This window comes from Callospermophilus lateralis, chromosome 20, assembly GCF_048772815.1.
Source record: "Callospermophilus lateralis isolate mCalLat2 chromosome 20, mCalLat2.hap1, whole genome shotgun sequence".
In the NCBI taxonomy this organism is placed as follows: domain Eukaryota; kingdom Metazoa; phylum Chordata; class Mammalia; order Rodentia; family Sciuridae; genus Callospermophilus; species Callospermophilus lateralis.
Window position 1 is genome coordinate 3,975,560 of NC_135324.1, and position 23,255 is coordinate 3,998,814.

General features: G+C 43.4%; 1 protein-coding gene across 7 annotated transcripts in view; it reads left to right on the forward strand.

Moving 5' to 3' along the window:
• Tmcc1 (transmembrane and coiled-coil domain family 1) overlaps positions 1 to 23,255 on the forward strand; it is a 166,375-nt gene that overhangs the window by 104,317 nt on the left and 38,803 nt on the right. The window contains exons 1-2 of one of the 7 annotated variants that reach the window (XM_077106219.1): positions 15,661 to 15,765; positions 16,749 to 16,835. The exons of 4 other annotated variants lie outside the window; for them this stretch is intronic. In XM_077106219.1, coding sequence (XP_076962334.1) covers positions 15,739 to 15,765; positions 16,749 to 16,835 — 114 coding nt within the window. In that variant the 5' untranslated portion in view covers positions 15,661 to 15,738. Of the gene's footprint in view, positions 1 to 15,660; positions 15,781 to 16,748; positions 16,836 to 23,255 lie in introns of those variants that run through there. 2 more of the 7 variants (XM_077106220.1, XM_077106221.1) reach the window with 2 other exon arrangements.

The window sequence follows — 23,255 nt, forward strand, 5'->3', positions numbered from 1 at the left end:
ATTCCTCACCTGCCAGGCTAGTGCTCTACCCCTGAGCTATACCCTCAGCCTCACACTTTGACTTTGATTTACTTTCCTTGGTGGTTAATGATGAGGTTGATCATCTTTTTAAGTGTTTCTTGGCCATTTCTGTATCGTATTTAGAGAAATATCCATTCAGGCCCTTTTCCCATTTTTTAATTGGATTGTCTTTTGAATATCGAGTTGTAACAGGTCTGTATATATCTTGTCTCTAAGTCCCTTATCAGATATAAAATTCACAAGATTTAGTCCCCATTCTGTGGGCATCTGTTCATTTTCCAAAGTATTGTTTTTGAGAAATCAAAATTTTAATTTCATCTTATGTGCTTTTTCTTTTATCGTTTATGTTCTTAGTATCATATCCAAGAAGCCATTGCCTAATGCAAGGTCCCAAAGACATTCATGTTTTTTTCTCAGAGTTTTAATGTTGGCTCTAATGTTAAGTCTGGTCAGTTTGGGTCTGTAGTGTGAGGCGGGATCCAGCCTCATTCTTCTGCATGTTGGTAGCAAGTTGTTCCAGCATCATATTTTGAAAAGACTGTCATTCTTTCCCCCATAAGTTGTCTTGACAAGAGAGGTGACTCTTAAGCATTATTTTTAAGGGAGAGATGTTAATGAGAACATTCTAGTAGGCTTCTGAGTAAGTGATGTGAAGAGAGTGAGGTCAGGATGAGATCTTTAGGCCAAAAGAGGCGTTTGCCAATCGCTGATGGTGGAAGCCACAAGTCGTAGATGAGGCATCTTCCAAAGAGGAGTGGAATGTGGCACGAGAGAGTGAAGCTCTAGTGGAAGAGGTGAGTGGAGTGTCAGGAGTCCGTGGTTCCAGTCCTAACCCACCGCAGGCACATGGCCTTGAGCAAGCCCCGGGCCTCGAGAGCAGCAGCTGACATTTCCCTAGGCCCTGCAGATGAGGATCATGCACAAGCCTCAGCCCCTCTTTTTGGTAAAATGAAGATGATATGGAATTAATTACTTCAGAAGCCTTTTGTAGATTCATACACATAGGAGGGATTACTGTGCCTGAAACTTGGAAATGACAGCCGGCCCCCCCTGCATCCACGCCTCTGGATCCAACCAACTGTGGATTAAAAATACTCAGGGAAAAACCATTCTATCAGTACTGAACAGTACAGACTTTTCTTTTTTCTTCTTGTTATTGTTTCCTAACAATACAGTGTGGCAGTTAATTACATAGCACTTCTGTTTTGTCAGGTGTTACAGGTGATCTAGAGATGATTTAAAACGTGGATGGGAGGATGTGCATAGGTTCTGTGCAGATGCTGTGCTGTTTATAAAAGGGACTTAAGCAGCCATGGATTTTGGCATCCAAGGAGGGTGTTAGAACCAGTTCCCCTGGGATGCCAACGGGGACTGTATTCCGTGACTGGTGGTGGCAGTGACTGACAGATACACATGTCTACTCCCTTTGATAATAAACGAGTGTTCCATGGTTATAAAAGTTGTACCATTTCCAGTCAATAGAGCAATGATTCTAATCCAGTTCTGTCTGATTTCTTTTCTTTTCTTTTTTTTTTTTTTTTAAAGAGAGAGAGATTTTTTTTTAATATTTATTTTTAGTTTTCGGTGGACACAACATCTTTTTATTTTATTTTTATGTGGTGCTGAGGATAGAACCCAGCGCCACGCGCATGCCAGGCGAGCGCGCTACCGTTGGAGCCACTCCCCAGCCCTCTGCTGATTTCTTTATGTCACCATGACTTTGACTTGAAAGACAGTTTGTCCTGGTGGGTAGAGAGCCAGGAGGGAATGGGATATTAGCAAAGAGATTAAAATTATTAGACACATAAGATCTATGGCATGGCGGGGGATGTCACTCAGTGGTACAGCACCTGCCTGATATGCCCAGGCCCTGAGTTTGATCTCCAGCTCCACCCAGAAAAAAAAAAAATTGTAATTCTAGAAGGGTGATGTGTCCTGAGAGTGGTGACCTCAGAGGTCAGGTGGAATGGTGTCACGTGGTCATGAGGTCAAAGGTATGTCCCATCCCATTGATTAGCCTGTAAATCCCAGAAGAGCGGGGTGTTCTGGAGCCCAGTCATACAGTGGTTTACCCGTGTGCGCTGGAGTCATTGAGACTTCTGTCTCGGAGTCTTCAACTGAGAGGGAAGAGGAAGACCCATAAGGTAATGAGCGCACAGTGGGGAGCCCAGGTGAGTACTGGAGACTGAGGACAGCCTTGGTCTGTCCTGTGCCCTTGCATTTTTGACAACTGGTGCAAAGTTCATTCTTTATTTCTTTATTTGTCACTCTGCTCCCCTCTGGAGAGGGGAGGCTCTGAGCTAAGAGGAGGTCGTGTTGGGGATCGTATGGTCATACTCTTTGAAGACCCTTCTCACCCTGCCAATAAAAGGCCTGTGGTGGATTTGCAGGAGTCATGGATCTAAGCACCTCTTCAGCACTCATGCTGAAGCCCTGGTCTTGGGGCCCTTGTGCATTTCTTTTTCCACGTGTATTTTTTAAATCGATTCAGCCTGGGAGTAATTTTTTATTGATACTCTTCATTTTCCTTTTTAGTTAACTTAGATACGTACATGTACACAGTGTATGTGGGTCTCTGCATACTTCTCCCTGAGGTTGGGAGTTCTCTTGAGCTGAGAACCAGTATTTGGGAATGTAAGCCTCGTGGTCATATAGGAAAAGAGTGTGTGCAAGAAAAGAGCTCGGAGTCGGGACGGTGGCACACACCTGTCATCCCAGGAGCTTGGGGGCTGAGATGGGAGGATTGAGAGTTCCAAGCCAGCCTCAGCAAAAGTGAGGCCCTAAGCAACTCAGGGAGACCCTGTCTCTAAATAAAATACAAAATAGGGCTGGGGATGGGGCTCAGTGGTTGAGGGCCCCTGGGTTCAATCCTCATTAGCCCCTACCGCCCTCCTAAAAAAAAAAAAAGCACACATCAATATTTCTTCCTTGGTCTGTCCTGCGCCCTTGCGTTTTTGACAACCAGTACAAAGTTCATTCTTTATTTCTTTATTTGTCACTCTGCTGCTGCTGGGCTAAGTTATCAAGCATTTGGATATGCTTCTTTTTGATGTCTAGCTGTCGGAGATGTCGTCACCTGGCACAGAGGACACAGAGAACTTTGAACTCTAATTTTCATCAGCAAACTTTGAATATCTGCATAGAAATCCTTGTTGATTGGTGTCTAGGAGAACAGATCTGAGATACAAGCACGGAATAGGGAAGTCCACTATATCCATTGAACCCTGTTCAGTTTGAAGCCATCCTAAGCACTGAGGATGAGATAAAGAAGTCTTGGATCACAGAGACCTGAGCTGTTTTCATTTACACTGCTCTGCTTCTCAGAAAAGGTAGGGCTGAGAGGAAGAAAGGACAGTTGAGTTGAGAAATATTATTTGAGAGGAAGCAGATACCGCGTGCTAATTTTGCATGTGCACGCATGCGTTTACCTGTGTGTCTAACGTGATTAGTGCAGTGTGATTCTTATACTAGGTTACCTCTCTCCTGTGGATTTTAAGATCAGGAGATCTCAAATTAGTCTCCATAGGTTTCCAAAATCCTTCCTTTGTTCGTTTCCTTATGCAACAGGACACTGAACCTGTTTGGAGTGAAGGGAAATTAAAATGGTGTGTGTTTGTGGGGTGTGTTCTTAGTCTCTTCCTACATGGAGGTTATGAGCTGATTGGCAAACCACTCACTAATGAGCACATGCTTGTGCTGTGTGCAAACCAAGTTCAGTTAAAACCTGGGTGCAGTCCCTGTCATTGGACAACATTATGCAGAGGGACATATTATCTGTCCCTCAAACTGTCTCTCTCCCAGTATCAAGTCAGATTGCCAGAAAGCTACCCCCCTAACCTCTCTTCCTTTGGCTCACATAGAAACTCAATTCAGTGAACTGTGATTTTATTATAAGCCCCCCACTTTTTTTTTAATACAGATGTATATAAGGATCATCTATGAAGGATATTTTTCTAGCTTTTATAAAACCATTGTTAAAAAATTTAATGGTTAGTTTTTTTAACATATAAGTTTGTGTACAAGTTTCTTCCTTCAGATATGCTGATTAATTCTTAAGTGGTTTTTTAAGAGCTAATGAATGAAAAAAATACAAGAAAACTATCATGTCTCCATTTTTGCTTTGGTTGTCAGAAAAATCAAGTGTCCAATTACAGTAACTAACGTTATTTGAAATTTTTGGTTCAGTTATCTGTCTCCCTATCTTCCAATACCTGTATCTTTATTCTTCAATTGTAATTTTTTATTAAGTTTTCAAAAATAATATAAATTGTACTAGTCATTTTAAATCATTTTTGGAGGTAGGTTATGAATTAGTAACTGGTATTGCAACAGAATTGTGCAGTGATATATGGAGAGTCGCTGCAGGCCTTAGTGTGTTAATGCAGCACCTGAGCAGAGATGGACCTTTTGAAACATACAGCGTTAGGACTAAGGAACCACATGTGAAAGCTGAAAACTTTATTTTAAGAAACTATAGTTCTGGAGTTTATTATATAGTTTTTCCTGCCCTGAAATATATCAATTTCACACCAAAACATTCCCAGTTTATGGGCTTAGGCCCTTGGTGACAGCAAAATGCTGTGAGTGATCGAGTCCACACGTCCCATATGTACCTTCAGTCAGTGATTGTTGAACCTGTAATCTCTGACATCTGGCAGTTGTATATCTTTAACTTTTTCATATCACTGGATGTTATATGATATTAGAAAATTACCCTAGTTGTGATAATGAATGATACTATAGTTATTTAAGAAAATGACCTTCAAGTTTGGAAATACATGCTGAAATATTTTGGTGTGTCTCCGGCGGTGGGACTGCTCTAATAAAATACTGTAGCAGAAATTTTTTTTCTCAGTTCTCCGTGTTTTGGATCCTGGGAAGTCCAAGGTGACAGTACCAGCAGATTCACTGTCTGATGAGGGGCTGTCCCTCATACATGATGCCTCATTGCTTTTTGTGTTCATGTGGCAGAAAGGGAAGAGAGTTCATTGAACTTTTTAAAGTGCAGTTATCCTCTGACTTGATCACTTCCCCAAGCCCCCCTCCACTTAATAATCAAACATTAGGTGTAAATTCCAGTGTGTCACTTGGGGAGGGAGTCGTCAACATGTAGAGTGCACCAGTGTGTAGTGTCAGGTGTGACTCACTTCTGCTGGTTGAGCTGTGCATGTCTGTGCGATTAGCTAAACCACTGTCAGAATTTTATTCTTTTATTCAGAATATTATTCTTCCAGCATTTGAGTCTTAGCAACTTATATACTTATAATCTTTTTTCAAGGAAAACAAAAATAAAGGGAATAACATACAAACACTCAAGGACTGATACCGAGCCCTTTCAAACTTAGCGTTTTTGCTTTAGATAGGGTTTATGTTTGTATATTATTCCTCAACCTGCTCCCCGTCTCTAGAGACAACTACTGTCCTGAATTTAGTGGTTTCATTAACACATATGTGTTTATAGTTATTACATATACGAATCATGTGTCACTTAGCAACAGGGATACAGTCTAAAAACTGCAACTTTGTCATTGTGTGAGCATCACAACGTGTACTCACACAAACTAGCCTGCAGTGCACCCAGGTTTTGTGCTGAACAGTTTGTGGGTCCTAGGCCACAGTCCTGAGCAGAGCGTTACTGTATTGAAGACTATAAACTTGCTGTGAGTATTTTTATATCTAAACATAGAAATCATAGAATGCAAATACACCGTAAAAAAATCAAAATGGCACATGGGCCTGGAGGTTGCTGTGGGTGAGTCAGTGGGTGGTGAGTGACCGAGAAGGCTGGGGACATTCTGTACACGGCTGCAGACTTTGTCATCACTGCATACTTAGGTGGCCCTACACTTCTTAACATTTTTTCTTCAGTATTCAAATTGACCTTAGCATATAATGACTGTATAAATATTTTAATATTTTAGATTTCTGATTCTTTTATATACTTAGTTCAAAACACAAACTCATGGTCTGGGGGTACAGCAGGCGTGGGGGCCCTGGGTTTGACTCCCAACACCACAAAGAAAAAAAAAAATCCCACATTTTATAGCTGGACAAAAATATTTTTGTTTCTGGACACTCTTATAGGTCTTTCCTATTGTTAAGATATTTATTTTAAAACTTTTTTGTTAAAAACTAAGGCATAGGGCTGGGTTGTAGCTCAGTGTTAGAGCACTTGCCTGGCACGTGTGAGGCTCTGGGTTCAATCCTCAGCACCTCATAGAAAAATAAATATAAAGTCATCTGCAACTAAAAGTATTAAAAACAAAACAAAACTAAGGCACAAACATTAGCCTAGGCCTGGATAGGGTTGGGATCATCAGTATCCCTATCTTCCACATTTTGCCTCACTAGAAGATCTAGGGGCGGTAACGCTCACAGAGCAAGATGCAAGATGGTTTTCTGGAATACCTCCTGAAGGTCTCCCTGAGGCTATGTTATAGTTAACTTAAAAAAAAAAAAGGTAGAAGTATGCCCTGACAATTAAAAAAAAAAAAAAATAGCATAGAGACTACATAAACTGATATCATAGTCATTTATTCTCAGGTAGCATGTGCTGTACCTAATTGTGGGTGCTCTATTTTTATACAAGTGGTACTGCAGTAGTTTTGTTAGTACCCGCATCACCATGAACCCATCTGAAGTGTGTTTCGCCATAGCACCTCAGTCAGATCAGTGTCACTAGGCAAGGGCAAGTGACCTCACCTCCATTATAATCTTAGGGGGTGACTGATGTGTATGCAGTCCTTTGTTAACTAAAATGTCTTTTTATGTAAACATGACCATCCGCGTATCTATAATAATATATAGTGTGTGGTTACAGTACATAATATATACGTGGTTGTACTACAAAAATAATATATAGTACATGGTTTTCAATTGTTTATAGAGTATTCTTTACCATTTTATATAAATCTCTCAATGTATATAAAGCATTCAACTTTGTTTTTCACGCATCATGGTCTTGAAATTTAATTACATTGATACGTACAGCTCTGCTTTATTTATTGTAACTATTATGCATTGTTCTCTTTTATGAATAAGCCACAGTTCTGGACTAAGAATCATGTTAGGGGTACACAGGCTGTTTTCAGCAGTATGGTCTCCTGATGGCGACACTGAGAGCTAGTTTCGTCTTTGTACCTAGGGATGGAATCGCAGGGTTGCGTGCATAGTCATCCTCAGTTAACCACACGCTGCCAGGCTGCCATCCCTCGTGACTGTACCAGTGTAAACTCTCATCACTAGTGTCTGACAGTTCCTGCTGACTCATCTTCACGAACACTTCCAATATTGTCCTCCCTGAAGGTGTGAAATGGTATCCACACAGTTAGCTGCTTCTTAGTGATTTGCTTCTGTTGGGCAAAGCTTATAAAAGCCAGAGGAGCTGATTGACATCTCTCGATTTTTCCCTTAGGAAAAATGAGTGTTTAATTACACAAACAGATTCGCAGACTATTCCGAATGAAATGCTGCTTGCTGGTGAAATGCTGTATTTTCAAGGGCGTAATAACCCTTCTTTTGGGAATTCTATACAAGAATAGCTTGGAGGGAAATTTTTCCCATAGGATGTTTTCACTTTCCAGTTTTATCCTGTCCTTGCACTTGTCTCCCTGATTCTCTTAGCTCTTTGACTGATGGTCGGGCAGTCAGGGCATGAGAGAACGAGATGTCAGAACCCTTCTCAGCACATTATACCTGACGGCAGAGTGACCCTCCATCGACTGAGTGAGTGTCCTCTACGGTTTTCACTGCTGTCGTTTCCATTACTCCAGTGCTTGAATGGAATCTGTTTTTGGGGGGGCCAAGATAAGAAAGCAGAGACTAGTCTGCCATGGAACTGGTCACAGCTATCTTAGAGTTAGATCTGGTGACCTTCCTGCAGAAAAGATATAAAGAATGGGTTATTTCACGTGCACTGCATGATGGCTTCTTGAGTCAGGTCGTTGCCTGTTGCTGTGTAACAACCAAGACGTAAAACTGAGTGGGTAAGGTTCTAGTTCTGCAGCTGACACGCTCACCCAGTGTCTTCCACTGCATTCAGCTAGAGCACCTGGCAGTCAGCAGCAGTTTGAGGACTCTGAAAGGTAGACTGGGAAAGAAGATTTTGAAGTCCTTCTGAACCAGGGTTGAATTTTTCATTTTCTCCTCTTTCTCATTCCCAGGCCTAAACTCAACACAGCATAAAGCCCAGAAGTGGGCATTAATATAGATACAGAGAACTCTAGGAGAAATCCTAAGTTCTGGCTGAAGGAACGGGAAAGAATTATTATAATACTCAGAGGAAAGTACAGGAATTATTGTTTATTGATTTTTTTTCTGTTTGCTTTCTTGCACTGTGAAACTCAAGTAATCCTATCATGGCAGTGGGCTGAATCTAGCAGGATCCTAAATTTCCCAGGGCAGGAAACTATTGTCTGTGATCAGTGCAGCTGTGATCCTAAGAGGTGGAATGAACCCCAGTTGCTTCCCCCCGCACACATCCCCTCCCCTTATCCTGCTTGCCTCCAAACAGGGGCAATCATAGATTCTGTGGCGACAGCAGCATAAATAAAATCCCAGCTTTCTGCCTAGGTAATGAGGAAGGGCAGCCCCAGTACTAGAAATTACTGGGGAAGCTTTATGAGAGGGACCTACTTGGGAAGTAAAGTCCTTAAATTTCATTATGAACTCCTGGGCTTACCTGTGCCTTGTGATGCAGAAGTGTGACCCTGAAATCACAAAGCTAGACTCTGACAAATGAGATATGGCCTAAACCCCGCCAGGCCCCATGCTGGCCGCAGGGTGTTGTGCACATGTGGGGCGCAGATCCCAACGGCCCTGCAGAGACTTTGAAAACTTAACTGATAGTAGAACTGCAGTCTACAGAAGATTGGTCACAAGTGCTAGCCAGAGGACAAGTAGGTTGATTAATGCACATTGAGGTAGAAATACCAACATTCTCTATGGGAGTTTAAGATGATCTAGAAATCTCATAACAATAATCAAAATGTTCAGGATACAATTTAAAAATATTACTTAGCCTATGGAGGGGGGTAGGGAAATTGACTCACATGGAAAAACCAATGCCAAGAGAACACGGACGTAATTGGCTTATCGGACAGAGGCTAGCACCACTGTTATAAAATGTTCCAACAAGTAAGGGCGAAACTCCTGAAATGAACAGAAAGAATGGAAACTCTCAGGAAAGACATAAAGAACTAAATAGGAATTTTTCAACTGAAAAAATATAACTGAAAAGCATTCACTGGGGGAGATCAGCAATAGAGTGAAGATGGTGGAGAGAGTGGGTGAGCATGAAGACAGACGAGGAGAGACTCTCTAGTCTGGGAGAAAACTTGAGGGGGAAGGGAGAAACTTGGACTTGCGAGACAGTGACAGAAGGTATAACATCCCAGCCCTCATAGCTGCAGAGAGGAGAAATAGTAGTATGGGAAATTGACTTGAAGAAATAATGCCTGGAAGCTTCCAACTGGAGATTCAAGAAGTCCTAAACAGGATAAAGACCAAGAAACCCCACACAGACATACAAAACTAAAATCATAGCAACACTGAAACTAAAGGTGAATATTTGAAAGCAGAGAAGGGCAACAACCCTCCAGATGACTGCAGATTTCTCATCAGAAGTTGTTAGGGCCAGGAGGAGTGAAATTAAAATGTGATGTGCTGGGGGGGGGGGGGTGGAAGTGTCAACTCACAATTTTATATCCAGCAAAAATACCCTTCATCAATGGGGTTGAAGCCGAGACCTTCTCAGATGAGCAAAACTAAAAGGAAGTTGTTGGAAGTGAAAGAAAATTTGGAGCATCTCCAGTGAAGAGACGACAACAGAAATGATTGATATCTGCTTAAATATAATATACAGTACTCTCGTTCTTCCCTCAAAATAATTATAACATTAGAGAATGGTAGTTTCAGTGTATTTAGAAATGACACATAGAGAGGAATGTGAAAGAACCTGTGATCGTGGTCAAGTTGAGGTAGTGAAATATCGACTCTAAGTAGCTGTGAAATGCAATACATAAATATCGCGATACCTAGGGCAGCTACTTAGTAAAACTGTACAAAAAGTCAGAAACAAATATTCAATGAAATACTAAAAATGTTCAAATAACCCAAAAGAAGTCAGGAAAGGAAAAGGAAATAATGAAAAGAAAAACAGAATAGAAAACAGTTAAATGGAAGTGCTTACTATATGAAGTCCAAACATATCAGTAGTGTCCACTAACTACAAGTGGTGTGAGCTAAGAATGGAGCTACATGCCTGAGTCGCAGCTACCTGGAAGGCTGCAGGGGGAGTTCAGGGCCAGCCTGGGCAATGTAGTGGGACCCTGTCTTTAAAAAAGAAAAAAAAAAAAAAAATGGTTATAAGCACACGAGTAAATGATAGAGGTTATCAGAATGAATTTGGGGGAAAAATCTGATTCTGTTTGTTTTAAAAGACCCACTTCAGATAGATAATACACATAAGATGACAAAGATAAAAAAGTTATACCATAGAAACACTAATCAAAAGAAGACTGGAGTATCTTCTGCTAATATCTAAGTAGACTTCAGAGTAAAGAAAATCAGCAGGCATAAAGGCACGACATTAGGATAAAAGGACCAGTCGTACCAAGACACATAACAGTGACAGCTTCCTACTTTGAAAACTTGTCCGCAAACTAGAATAGAAGGAAACTCTTGAACTTGTTAAATGCATCTAACAACAACAACAATATAAAAAAGATTATCGCTAACTTCATACTTAATGTTTTCATTCTTTGGCGGAATAGGGTAGGACTGTCTTGTCTGACCATTTCTACTCAGCACTGTTCACCATTGTCCTGTTCAGCATCAGTTAGTGCCAGTACAATAAGGCAGGGGAAAGAAGTAAAAGGCATACAGATGGGAAAGGAAGAAGTGAGGCTGCCCCGATTTCCAGGTTACCTAATTGTCCGTGTAGAAAACCAAGGAGTTCATCAGAATCTCCTAGAACGACTAGATGAGTTTAGCAGGTTTGCAAGATTAAGTGCCGATGCACAGAAAACAAATTTCTGTATTCTTATAATTAATAATTGGAACCCCCTCCCCCAAAGTACCATTTATAAAAGCAACAAGAGAAAAATATTTAGGTATAAATTGAAAAATCATGTGTGGATCTGTGTGTAGAAATTGTAAAACACTGATGAAGTAAGTTAAAGAAGACCTAAATAAATAGAGAGATAGTGAATGAATGAATGAATAGATAGATAGGTTATATTCAGGAACTGGAAGAGTCAGCGTAGTTAAGATATCATTTTTACCCAGTTGATCTACATATTTAACAAAATTCCAATGAGAAATCTCACCAGGACTTTTTGTAGCTACAGACAAGGGTATTCTCAAATGTACATGGAAAGGCAAAAGAACTAGAATAGTCAAACCATGTTGGAAAAGAAGAATAAAGTCAAGGGAATAATCATTCTGCCTAGGTTTTCAGACTCACTGTAAAACCTTCTCACCTGCTAGCAGTTTGTCCCCTTCCTTCCCCCCGCCCCCTCTTCCCCCGTCCTTCCCTCCATCCCTCTTTCCCTGCCCTCCCTTCCCTCTTTTTTCCTCCCCTCCCCATCCCCTTTCTCTCTGTTGTTGAGACAGGGTCTCTATGTTGCTCAGGATGGCCTTGGACTCCTGGACTGAACCAGGCCTCCAGCCTCAGCCTCCCCAATGGCTGGAACTGTAGGTGCGCACCAATGCACCCAGCTAATGCTAGCGGTTTCTTTTCTTTGCTGACTCAGAACTGAGCTGTGGCTTTTGGCCAGAGACCTTGTTTCACCTGCTGTTATCACCCTCTACGTGGCTAGCTAGGCTTTCTGGAAGCAGGGCGGCTGGGTTCTTTGGAGTGTTGAAGAACAGCCCACAGTTTCCAGGTGCTCCCCAGGTCTCTGTAGGCATCATTCTTGATAATGCCCGATTTGCTCTGGTAGTCACACGACCAAGAGAAGAGTCCCGTGGGAAGGGGACTGCGCCAGGCTTCTCCACTGGAGTTTGAACTCCCTGGGGACCTGGAGATCACTGCCTCACGGATGGTGAGTGCAGGACTGCCTGTTATTGCAAAAAGATGGAAACCATGGTTTTTTAAACCTAGTGAAAATATATTTTTCTGAAAGCTTTGATGATTATAAACACCTTTATAAAGATTTTTAGTTATACTAAAAAAGTGAAACCTCCCTGACTTCGTTCTTTGTGTGCCTGATCTGTTTCCCCCAAAATTCTTCCCACCATTTATTTGATTCTCACTCTAAGGAAAGGGTTTCCAAAACGAGCTCTCAGAGCATTGACACAGTCTCAGAATTAACTCTGGGGTTGGAAAGAAGCCTTACTGGTCACACAGTCAGATACCATCCAAAGAGGCAATTTGTCCCAAAACAGTCACCAGGATTTACATGGTGAAGGCTCAAGGCAGGAAAACCAAACCAGAAACTTCTCTGCAAACCAAGCACATGGTATAGATGGAGGAATTTGGGGGTTTTGTTCAATTCTTCATTCGTTTGTCTTTAAGCAGTGGTGACCTAAGAGACCAGATTGGTGTGACGTGGATGGAATCTTGTCATAACAAGATTTCTAGGAGGGGACCGCAGAGCAAAGTGGGAAAGACTCAGTTGGGGCTGGAGAAGGCGGAGTCCAGATGCCCAGCAGCACAGCTGCGTCCTCCGCTCCCTCTCAGAGCTCTGGGCGTCCCGTGGCAGGGAGGTGTCCAATTGAACAGTGGTTCTTAGCATTCCCAGGAGGCTCTGGATATTAGAATTTCTGATGAAGGTGTGTAACTTGAAAAAAGCAGAGTCAACGTAATTCTCGCTTTCAGAATGCAAACTACAAAAAGCAAAGTACAACGAAATATTCCAGGCTGCAGGAGCATGCAGAGGATGAGGCAGGGCTGTTGAGGATGTGAGTTTTTTTAAGATGTCAAGAAACGGTGGCGTGCCAAACAGATGGTCTCGGCGACAGTCACCAGAGAGCAAACACCGGTTCATCTTATGTGGAGCTCTAAGTGCCCCCCAAAGCAGTGTCTGGCCCATAGGTTAGCCCCCATTGAATAAATTTAATCCAGAACCACTCCCTTCAGAAAGCTTCGTGTTGGACTTTGAGGAGGGTAAGAGGGAGCTGTGCAGTGTCATGCTTTCAGTAGTCCCCCACCTCTCCACGGGTGGGCTCTGGGAACACCTGTTCACTTTGGTCTGAAGTCTGCAGCTGTGGAGCACTGGGTCTTATCTGCCTGCACAGATTTCTGTGATTGTCAAATGCCCCCTTCTGTTTTTGTCCTCGTTCACAAGAGAAAGCAAAATGCTGGTTCATATCTCCTGCCTTTGGCAGTGCATTAAAACCCATCACCAGGAAAATTTTGTGTTGCCTTCACAGACTTCTGTTGCCTTTGTGGTAAAATATTACTGAGAGAGAAGCTCAGGCCGGATGCAGTGGTGTGCACATGTAGTTCCAGCTTCTCCCGAGTCTGAGGCAGGAGGATTGCAAGTTTGAGGTTAGCCTGGGCAATTTAGCAAGACCTTGTCTGAAAATAAAAAGGGTGGGCGTTTCGCTGTGTGGTAAAGTGCTTGCCTAGTGTGTGTGTGAGGTCCTGGGTTCACTTCCCCAGACCACAGAAAGCAAGCTCAGAACTCAAAAAAAGTATGCGATTGTTCCTTTTCCATGGGTAATAACCATCTCTCTGGGCACCGTTCCCAGTGCATTCTGACTGAGGAATCAAAATTTCCTTTGATAGTCTGGTTATAACACAAAAGTCCATTGTGAAGTAGATGACTCTTTCAGAAAACTCTATAAAGTGACCTAAAGCAAAATTTAAGAATGTGAGAAGCTGATAACCTGGTATTTTAAAGCTACTTTATCTGAAACTACTCAGTAACCATTTTTTTCTGTTTGGGGATGTTTTGGTTTCTTAGACTTAAAAAAGTTCAGTGCTGCAGCAGGTGGTGTATCTCAGAGGTGGATGATACGCTTAGCGCGCGCACACACACACACACACACACACACACACACACAGAAATTAGATGCCATGTTATGTCTTTAATGAAGGCAGGTTCTGCCTTCCGTAACTGGAATTGTTTGTTCTCGGCTGTGTCTCCAGAGCCTAGAGCAGTGGCCTCACATGTGGGAATGAACAGCTCAGCTTAAGTTCTACCTCTTTGTTTTCTGCTCTTCACCAGTCCACAGTGGTATACGTCCTCTCTCTGATTGGTTGAGACAGTGCCTTGCTGTGCTGCCCAGGCTGACCTTGAACTCCCCATCTGAAGGGGTTCCTGCTGCCTTGGCTCCTGAGTAGCTGGGAGGGACTGCGGGTGTGCGCCACCACGCCTGGCACTTTCCTCATTTTCCGATCTTTGGTGGCTCTGTCTCCACTGATTCCTATAAAGACCTAACTCTGTGATAGACAAGGGTGTGACTAGATAAGAGTCAGAGTGTTGCTGTGTCTTCAGATCTCAGCCCCACTACTCAGCCAGGTGACTCTGGGCAAGTCACCACCTCTCTGTTTTTCCACTGTTTTGCCTGTCACATGGTAATGGTGGTTGAGCATCTGGAATACAGTGTTCATGGAGGGAGATGAAACCGGGAAGGTAGACCAGGACTCATCATCAGGATCCTTTAGTGACATACCTCAGTGTTTGGATCTAAGTAATGAGAGTTTTCCAAAAGAATTTTTTTTCTTCAAACAGCATCATGACATAAGTCTCAGTTTATTAAACAACAACTTCCTTCAGTGCAAGCTCATACTGAACCATGGGCCGTTCTTAGGTCTGCCTTCCCGTTGGTGCAGGCATGTGGTTTTTGTTTTGTACCATTGCCCTATATTTTCTTCTTTTTCTAGCTAACTTTTATTTGCTAAAACTCTACAGGTCACTTTTGTCTAGAATAGACCTTTCATGATATCAGGGAGACCATAAAACGTAAAAGAGTGTCTGTATTGTCCTGTTTTCTCTTGGTGGAAATTCTTCTGCGGCTCCCTTCCTGCTCTAGATCTGCTAGTGTTCCTCTCCTTTGGGGGAAGTGTTTCTGAGGTGCTTGGATCCATTCTTGATGTACTAGAAACAGGTGCTGGGTGTGAGATCTGCCTTTGGGGTGTGTGGGAATGCGCTTTCAGCACACCTTCATTCCTGGCATACGTCCATCACCAGAAATGTATTTTCAGAATATTCTCCCTTCTTCACAGGAAAGTCACAGAGAAGATTTGGGGCTCCTCAACTAGGTCACAGTGTCCAGGAGCAGAAGGCCACACCTCCCTCCTCCCCGGTCAGAATCAGCGTATTGTTTGTGATACAAATCCAATTAACCAACGGCCTTCACATCTCCCACTTCCTGTTCATTTCCCCCAGGCACAAATTGGTCCAAGGAGAAAAGTTTTTTTTTTTTTTTTTTTTTCCTACCTTTTAATATTTTGAGCTGCTTAGGTTTGAGATTCAAAGTGGTTTTGTTGTTCATTGCTTAACTGGGCTGAAGATTATCTCATGTGACGGCAGAGATCTCTTGTTTTGGAATTGCCAATACTTTCTAGAACGGCCATTCTGTACAGCTGCCAACATGCCCTGGGTCCTCCTGCTTCATATTACAGTGATACTGCTTTGTCAGGGTGGAATCCAGCCTCACAGGGCTGCAGTCAGTCTCTGCTGACCTCATGCCACAGCACAGCATGTTCAAATCTGGGAGAAACCTGAGGGTTATTCGGCATAATCCTCTTCCTTCTCCCTCACAAGCATGGAACCCTCACTCTCCTCGGAAACCGTATGTTGTATATGTGTGTGTATCTGTCTTTTTCTTTTTAAAACCCTCTTCCTATCCTTCTACAGCTTTTAGCGGGGGCTGCTTGATAGACTGACAGAAAATGACCCAGGCTGCTGGAACTCGGCGTTTTCAGCAGCAGATCTCAGCCAGGTGCATGAGCTATTTTAAGACAGTAAGGTCGAGCTGATGGAGCATGCTGTGGTCTGATTCCTCATTGTTCATTTTTCTCACTGCTGTTGGAGCAGAATGCAAAGGGCACTCTGGCCGTATGGGCATGCTCAGACCATGCTGGAGTGTCCTGATCCCCTGGGACACGGGCTGCACAGTGCAGAATAAATGCCACCCTCACTTTCTCAGGCGAGGAGCTCCCAGAAAATAAGTGTTTCCTTCAGTGAATAGCAGAGTGTCCTCTGCCTTTGGCAGTTTGGGAGAGGCTAGGGTTAAACTGGACAGTGCCAGGCATGCATAACAAATAAGAATTTGGGTTGAAGCCCCTTGAAAATATTTCTCCCTTTTCTTTTTTATGTTTTCTAAAAAGGTTCTTATCACTCAGCCTCTTGTTTTCAAAGTATTTCCCCCAAGGACTTGATGGTTTTGTGAATTTTAAAGCAGCATGCACAAATCTCAGTGCTAAATTTGTGTCTTCAGATCAGCCGAGCAGGCCTGAGACACAGCTGGATGGGAAGATGATCCGGCTTTACCCAACACCCAGGGCTCATGTTTCACCCACGCCCAGGAGAGGCTTTGCCGGGGGCTTGATCTTACCTTGATTTTTCAGTTGGTTCTATAAATGATACATAGGTACTAAGAGATTATCTGCTAAATAAACAGATTCTTTATAGTTTTTCAAAGTTAGTGAACATTAATACTGTTTGTCGTTGAGCAGTCGGATTTGAGATCTAGATTTGTCACTGTGATGTTTGATATTGAATTACTCTCTTAGGCCTTCTGCTTGATCATTTAAATGCCAACTCTGTTAACAGATTTGTGCCTCAGCTCTGTATCCTGTTTTTTCTGAATCTTGGATTCAAGAACCCTGGCACATCTCTGTTGGCTCTGAAGTTAGAAAGGTCAGTTTACTCCTCTTGTGTTATTAAGAGTGCTTCCTCAGGGTGGATGCGATGGTCGGAAGGAAAGATTGAGAGGCAATCCCGTGAACACTTAAGAGAAGTCATCTTTTTCTTTTTCTTCATTAGTGACACTGGGGAACGGGGACCATAATATATAACTTAATCCCTTTAAAAAATCTTTTTGTGGTACTGGGCATTGAACCCGGGGACACTGTCCCTGAGTGCCATCTCCAGCCTGTCCTTTCTTCCCTCCTTCCTTCTTTCCTTTGTATTTATTTATTGGTTTTAGGGACTTAACCCAGGGGTGCTTTACCACCAAGCTACATCCCCAGACAATTTTGTTTTTTATTTTGAGATAGGGTCTCAGTAAGTTGCTTAGCCTACCTTGCTAAGTAGCTGAGGCCAGCTTTGAACTTGACTCCTCCTGCCTCAAGTTTTAGTGTATCCAGTGATTGCATTAACTTTCCAGAGTAGAGAGTTTTCTAAAGCTGAGTGAACAATTTTAGGTTAAACTGGTTCCTTGCTTCAAACAAACAATCAACTCAGGTAAATTATTCTCGTTGAAATGATGATAACAATGTTCCAAAATGAGGTACTTGCCTCCCGCATCTGAAATTCTTCATGTGACGACCTCCATACACCAAACTGCTCTAAATGGGAATGACATCCCACCTTCTTGCATTGAGGGTGCAACAAGCTTTGTGAACATTCTAAAGAACAGAGTAACATTTTGAAGGTAGACTTGAGGGGAAAATGTAGCCGGCTCAAGGAAGTAAAAGAAGTGTTTTAAACAGGATTCTGTGGAACTCACTGTATTTGTTGAACTCATCTGTTTTTTAATATAAAAGATTATAATATTCCTTGATATCCAATTCTAAAAATGAATAATTTTCGTTATCCATTCTCAGTAATCCTGCAGGTGCACACATCTTTATGTTTATGTTAAAGCCATTTGTATAATACCGACATTCTGGAGCATTCCTTGAGTATTATCAGAGTTTTCTATACAAATGCTTAAAGTGTAAGGTGGCAATTTAGGACATACATGTGTAATCACTTTGTCGAATATTGATGCTCTGCTTTCAAAATAAATTAATCTGGGCCGGGATTGTGGCGCAGTGGTAGACCGCTTGCCTAGCATGTTTGAGGCACTGGGTTCGAATCTCAGCACTGCATATAAATAAATGAAATAAAGGTCCATCAACATCTAAAAATTATTTTTAAAAAAAGTTAATCTACATTGGACTGTTACTGTATTAACGTGAACTTTTAGAAGACACAAAAGAAAAAAGAAAAATTCTTTCTTCACATGTAGACCTTCAGACTACAGCTTGACCCCAATCCCGTCATTCCATGGGTCTCCTGATGCCACTTAAAGATCAGATCCCATAAGAACAATGCAATTGTTCCACATGATTTTGTAGAAATTTTTAAATTTTTTTAAGCTGTAGTTGGACACAATATTTCTATTTTATTTACTTATTTTTATGTGGCGCTAAGGTTGAACCCAGTGCCTAGGCGAGCACACTACCGCTCAGCCCCAGCCCCTGTTTTATAGAAGTTTCAACTGTATATGGTTCAAAAGAAATAGCTAGAGCAGTGATTTGGGTGGTGGTGACTAGTACACAGCACTGGGGGAGGAAAGGACCATTTTCGGTTGGTGTTCCCTATTCAAGGTGCCTCTCATCTGCTCTTGAAAATCAGTGAGCACTGGTGCAGGGTGCCCTCCTATAATCTCAGCAACTTAATAAGACACTAAGCAACTTATGCCCTGCCTCAAAATTTTAAAATTATAATTTTTTTTTTAAAGGGCTAGGGTGCAGCCCAATGGTTAAGCATCCCTGGGTTCAATCACTGGCACAAAAATAAAAATAAAGTCAGTGAGCTAATGAGAGTGTATATGTCCCTTAAGAATGCTAGAGAGAACAAAGGTCAAGAACTGAGACTTAGGGGCTGGGGCTGCGGCTCAATGCTTGAGCACTTGCCTCGCATATGTGAGCCACTGGGTTTGATCCTTAGCACCACATAAAAATAAGTGAATAAAATAGATTGTGTCCATCTACAACTAAAAAAATTTAAAAAAAAAAGAACTGTGACTTAAAGCTTAAAAACACTTGTCACCGATTATTTTAATTCATACCAGAAATTATTAAACGTCAGGTGCAGTATATCCTGTCTGAACTTGAAGGTTGCAAGCCAGTAATTTGTTCATTCAACAAATAATTACTGAGGATTTGCTGTATCTGGGGTTTAGGGTTCAGATGGGCTTGGAGTTTATCTTAACAAAACAGGCGAAGCCTCTGCCTCCCACAGCTTACATCCTAGTTAGGAGGAAATAAGTGACTAGGCACCTGCCTCACATACGTCTGATCCCCAGCACCTCAAAGTAAGAAGGAAGAAAGAAAATTTGTCACATTCTGGTTGGGAGAGATGACAACAAGACCTGAACCTAGTAAGTGAGCCACGCCGCGTGTTAGAGGAGACCAGGCTGAGAAGGCAGGGGAGCAGCTGAGGGACTGGGGACAGACACCCTTTTCAATGGGGAAAGTTTGAGCCTTGTCAAAGGCTTGAAAAGTGAGCAGGTGAGTCATTCAAGGAGGAGCGACCCTCCAGGCAGACGTTCAGCCAGAGCCAAGACAGGAGTGTCCCCAGTGTACAAAAGGAACAGGGATGAGGTTGCTGTGACCAAAGAACCAAGGGAAGGGATGACAGGGAGCAGGGTGGCTCAGTAGCCACTGCCGTGGAACAAACCACCCCAAGGTCCAGTCGCTTAAGACGACTTTTATCTGCTTACAACTCTGCGAGTCCGACAGTTGGGCCAGGCTCAGCCAGGTGACTGTCCTGCTGGTCCTGTCCTGGGTAGATGTGGTGTTGGGGCTGTGGTGTCTAACGCGGCCTCCCTTCCCCACAGCTAGCTGTTGGCGCTAATGTCACTGGGCCTCTTCCTCCATGAGCAGCTGAGGGACACATTGTCCTGAGCTGAAGTGGAAGTGGGCCGAAGGGCTTGGCCAGCAAGAGCGGCCACCCCAACATAGCAAGCACTGCCCAGGCCTCTGCTGCGTCACAGTGGCTCACATTTCATTTGGCCAAAGCAATCTATGGTCAAGCCAGTGTCCCATCCCAGGAGGGACAGATAGATTCTACCTCTTGATGAAAGGAATGGGAGAGTGAGAATTATAAGGAGTTACTAGGTTGGATGAATCTGGCTCTCACCCTGCACACCGACGGCCAGGTGTAGCATGCCCTTGAAGGCCATCTTTACGGGCGCACTTTGTCTTTGACTGTAAAAGATTCATTGAAGAATTTTAAGCAGGGGTGTGACATCATTTGACCTGGGTTTTTAAAAGATGGAATACCAAGAACAGATTGTATAGGAGCAGGGTGGAGCACGGGAGCCATGTTGGTGACCAAAGAGAAGGCTGGCAGAGCTCCAGGAGAGTGGGGGACGGGGAGGGGCTGGGGTCTGCGGGAGCTTTGACGGCAATGCCAACAGAATATCCTGGTGAATTGGATATAAGATATTAAAGAGAGAAATAGGTGAATCACAAGGGATTTAACCTCAGCAGCTGGACAGATGGTCTGTCACTAACTGCAGCAGAAGTCTGCTTGTGGGCAGGTGTGGTGGGCAAGGGAAATTCCCTTTGAGAGCACCCAAGTGGGAATGTCAAACGGACGGTGGCAGTGAATCCAGAGGCTGCTGGGAGATGCTCAGGAGACCAAGGAGAGAGGCCTGGGCGGAAAGTATGGCTTAAGGAGGTGTCTCGTTACATGAGGTGTGGTGGTGGAGTGAGTGAATGAGCGCAGACAGAGCCCCCGTCCCTCCAGTTGGAGCAGAGGAGGCGCAAGAGGGAAGAGTGTGGTGGGCTAGACACGCAGCGTGGGAGCTCTTCCCAGGAGCCACGGGGCGGCATCGGCTGTGTCAAATATAAAGACAACCAAGAACTCGTCTTTGGAATTGTCAGGGGAGAAGAGGTGTCTCCAAGGGACGGACTAAGGAGCGCCCAGAGAAGAGGGGGACTTTGACTCAGGACCAGCCAGATTCTTGGCATTGAAGGAAAGAATTTTATTGAGCACCTGCCAGTCAGAGGCCTAGACAGAGTGTATTTGAGAAGGCAGATAGAAGTTGAAGGGAGATTGGAAGACAGTCTCCAGAGGGACGCCTTTGTGGGTAGAGCAAGCAACACGCGCTCAGGGAACAAGTGGGCCAGCTCCACAGGAGGAGGCAGCAGCCCCGTGGTGTGGCCTGTGACAGGGACAGTGCTGGGGTCCAGGCGAGATGTGGAGCAGGTGGAGCTGCAGGCTTCCCACCAGTTTCCCTGCGCCCCTCGTGTTTCAGGGGCACAGGTCAGGGCGGGGGGGCAGAAGCATGTGGCCGGGGAGTTGCAGTTGTTCTTGGGGGTTTCCTGTATTTCAGTGGCTCAGGGGCGTGTCCTTTGAGAACTGAGTCTCTCTATTCCCAAATTGTTATCTGGCAGCCACCTCAACATGGACTAATCAGAGAAAAGCCACTTGACCATGTTTGAGAATAGGAAGAAAGGAATTTGGAAACGATGAGTTCAGACAATTTTTATGGGCTTTCCTGAAATCAAGAGCAGAGAAATGGGGCAGTGCCTAGCGTAGGAAATGGAACCAGGATGGCAGACCTGACCCTCCTAGGCTAAGGAGGTCATGCATCAGAAAGGAAAGCTGATCCATTTCTTTCATTTATTTAATAACTGAAATGGCACTAATGTGCAGGTGCTATTTGAAGTGCTTTACAAATATGAGCTTATTTAGTGTAAAAACAAATGACTGATATAATGTGGTAGGTGCTGTTGGGGTTCAAGAATGCATAGCTCAGGGATTCATCATCTCAGGTAGAAAATGGCAAAATTGACAAAAATAACCAAATGTAAGATGTTATATACCATAAAAATTACACATGTAGAAATTTAGAGAAGGATGGAAGGAAGGATACCTTCGGTTGGAAATAACTTCTGCTCAGTACTGATCCGAGACAGGAGGAAAAACATTTTCTCTTCAGAAAAGACAGAGAAAGGGTTGGGGCTGTGGCTCAGTGGTGGAGCACTTGCCTAGCACATGTGAGGGCCTGCGGGGTTGGGGGACTTATTAGCTTTCAGCAAATAAATGTTTAAAAAAAACAGAGAGAGAGAAAGAGGCTCAGAAATTATTCCTCTGTTCGCATAACTGTCCTGAGCATGCTTGCAGTCCCAGCCCCCGTATGTAAGGGCGAGAAGGAGAAGGGAGGGTGGCAGAAGTGGGTGGGCGGGAGCTTCATGTGCATCTCAGCACCCACAGTGCAGCGTCCCCACCAGTCAGATGTACCTAGAGCCTGTTTTTGAATGTAAAATCCATTTGCCAAACCACCCAGGACTAGTTTTCAGATACTTAAAATAAGAAATTTTGACATGTGTAATCCCAGGAAACATGGTTAGAATGTGTGCGTTAGTCTCATTTGCTTTTCTTCCTTCCTTGCTTCCTTCCTTCCTTCCTTCCTTCCTTCCTTCCTTTCTTCCTTTCTTTTTTCTTTTTTTGGTAGTTGTAGACAGACAGCATGCCTTTATTTTATTTGTTTATTTTTACATGGTGCTGAGGATGGAACCCAGGGCCTCACACATGCTAGGCCAGCGCTCTGCTGCTGAGCTACAGCCCAGCCCCTCCTTTGCTTTTAGTAAAAAGCGTAGTGCTTGCTTGCAACCAGAGAATAAGTAGAAAATGCAAATTGTTTGGGCTGATTCTTGGAGGGAAGATAGTATTTGTGTTCTTAGTGGAAATCTGTGAGGAAAACTCTTCAGAGGCTGGGCTCGGTGGCACACACCTCCAAACCCAGTGAGATCGCGGGTTCCAGACCAGCCTCCACAGCTAAGGGAGACCCTGCCTCAGAATTTTAAAAGGCTGGCAATGAGGCTCACTGGTTCAGCACCCTGGGTTCAGTTTCCAGAGACATGACAATTAAAGTTTATAGGGAGTTATTTCTGGGAGTGGAGCGGTCTCATTTTGTTGCTGTTTCATTTTTTGTTTCAATTCCACCGACACCTCACGCAGATCATCTGTTATCTGACCACCTTTTATTTGCACCCTGATTGCAACTTCATAAAAGATTTCCTTTTTAGGGGTCCAGAGGTGCTGACAGAAGAGGAAATATTTATGATCAAATTACACATCAAAAGATGGTCACACTTACCCATAATTTGCTGGGTGTGTTTGGACACTTCCCTCCAATCCCAGTGAGGCAGAAGATCATAAGTTTGAGGCCAGCCTGGGCAAGTTAGCAAGACCCTACAAAATTCAAAAGAAAGGGGCTGGTGCTGGGGCTCAGTGGTGGAGCGCTTGACTAGCACATGTGAAACACTGGGTAGGATCCTCAGCACCACATCAAAAGAAATGAATAAAGGTATTGTGTCTGTTTACAACTAAACA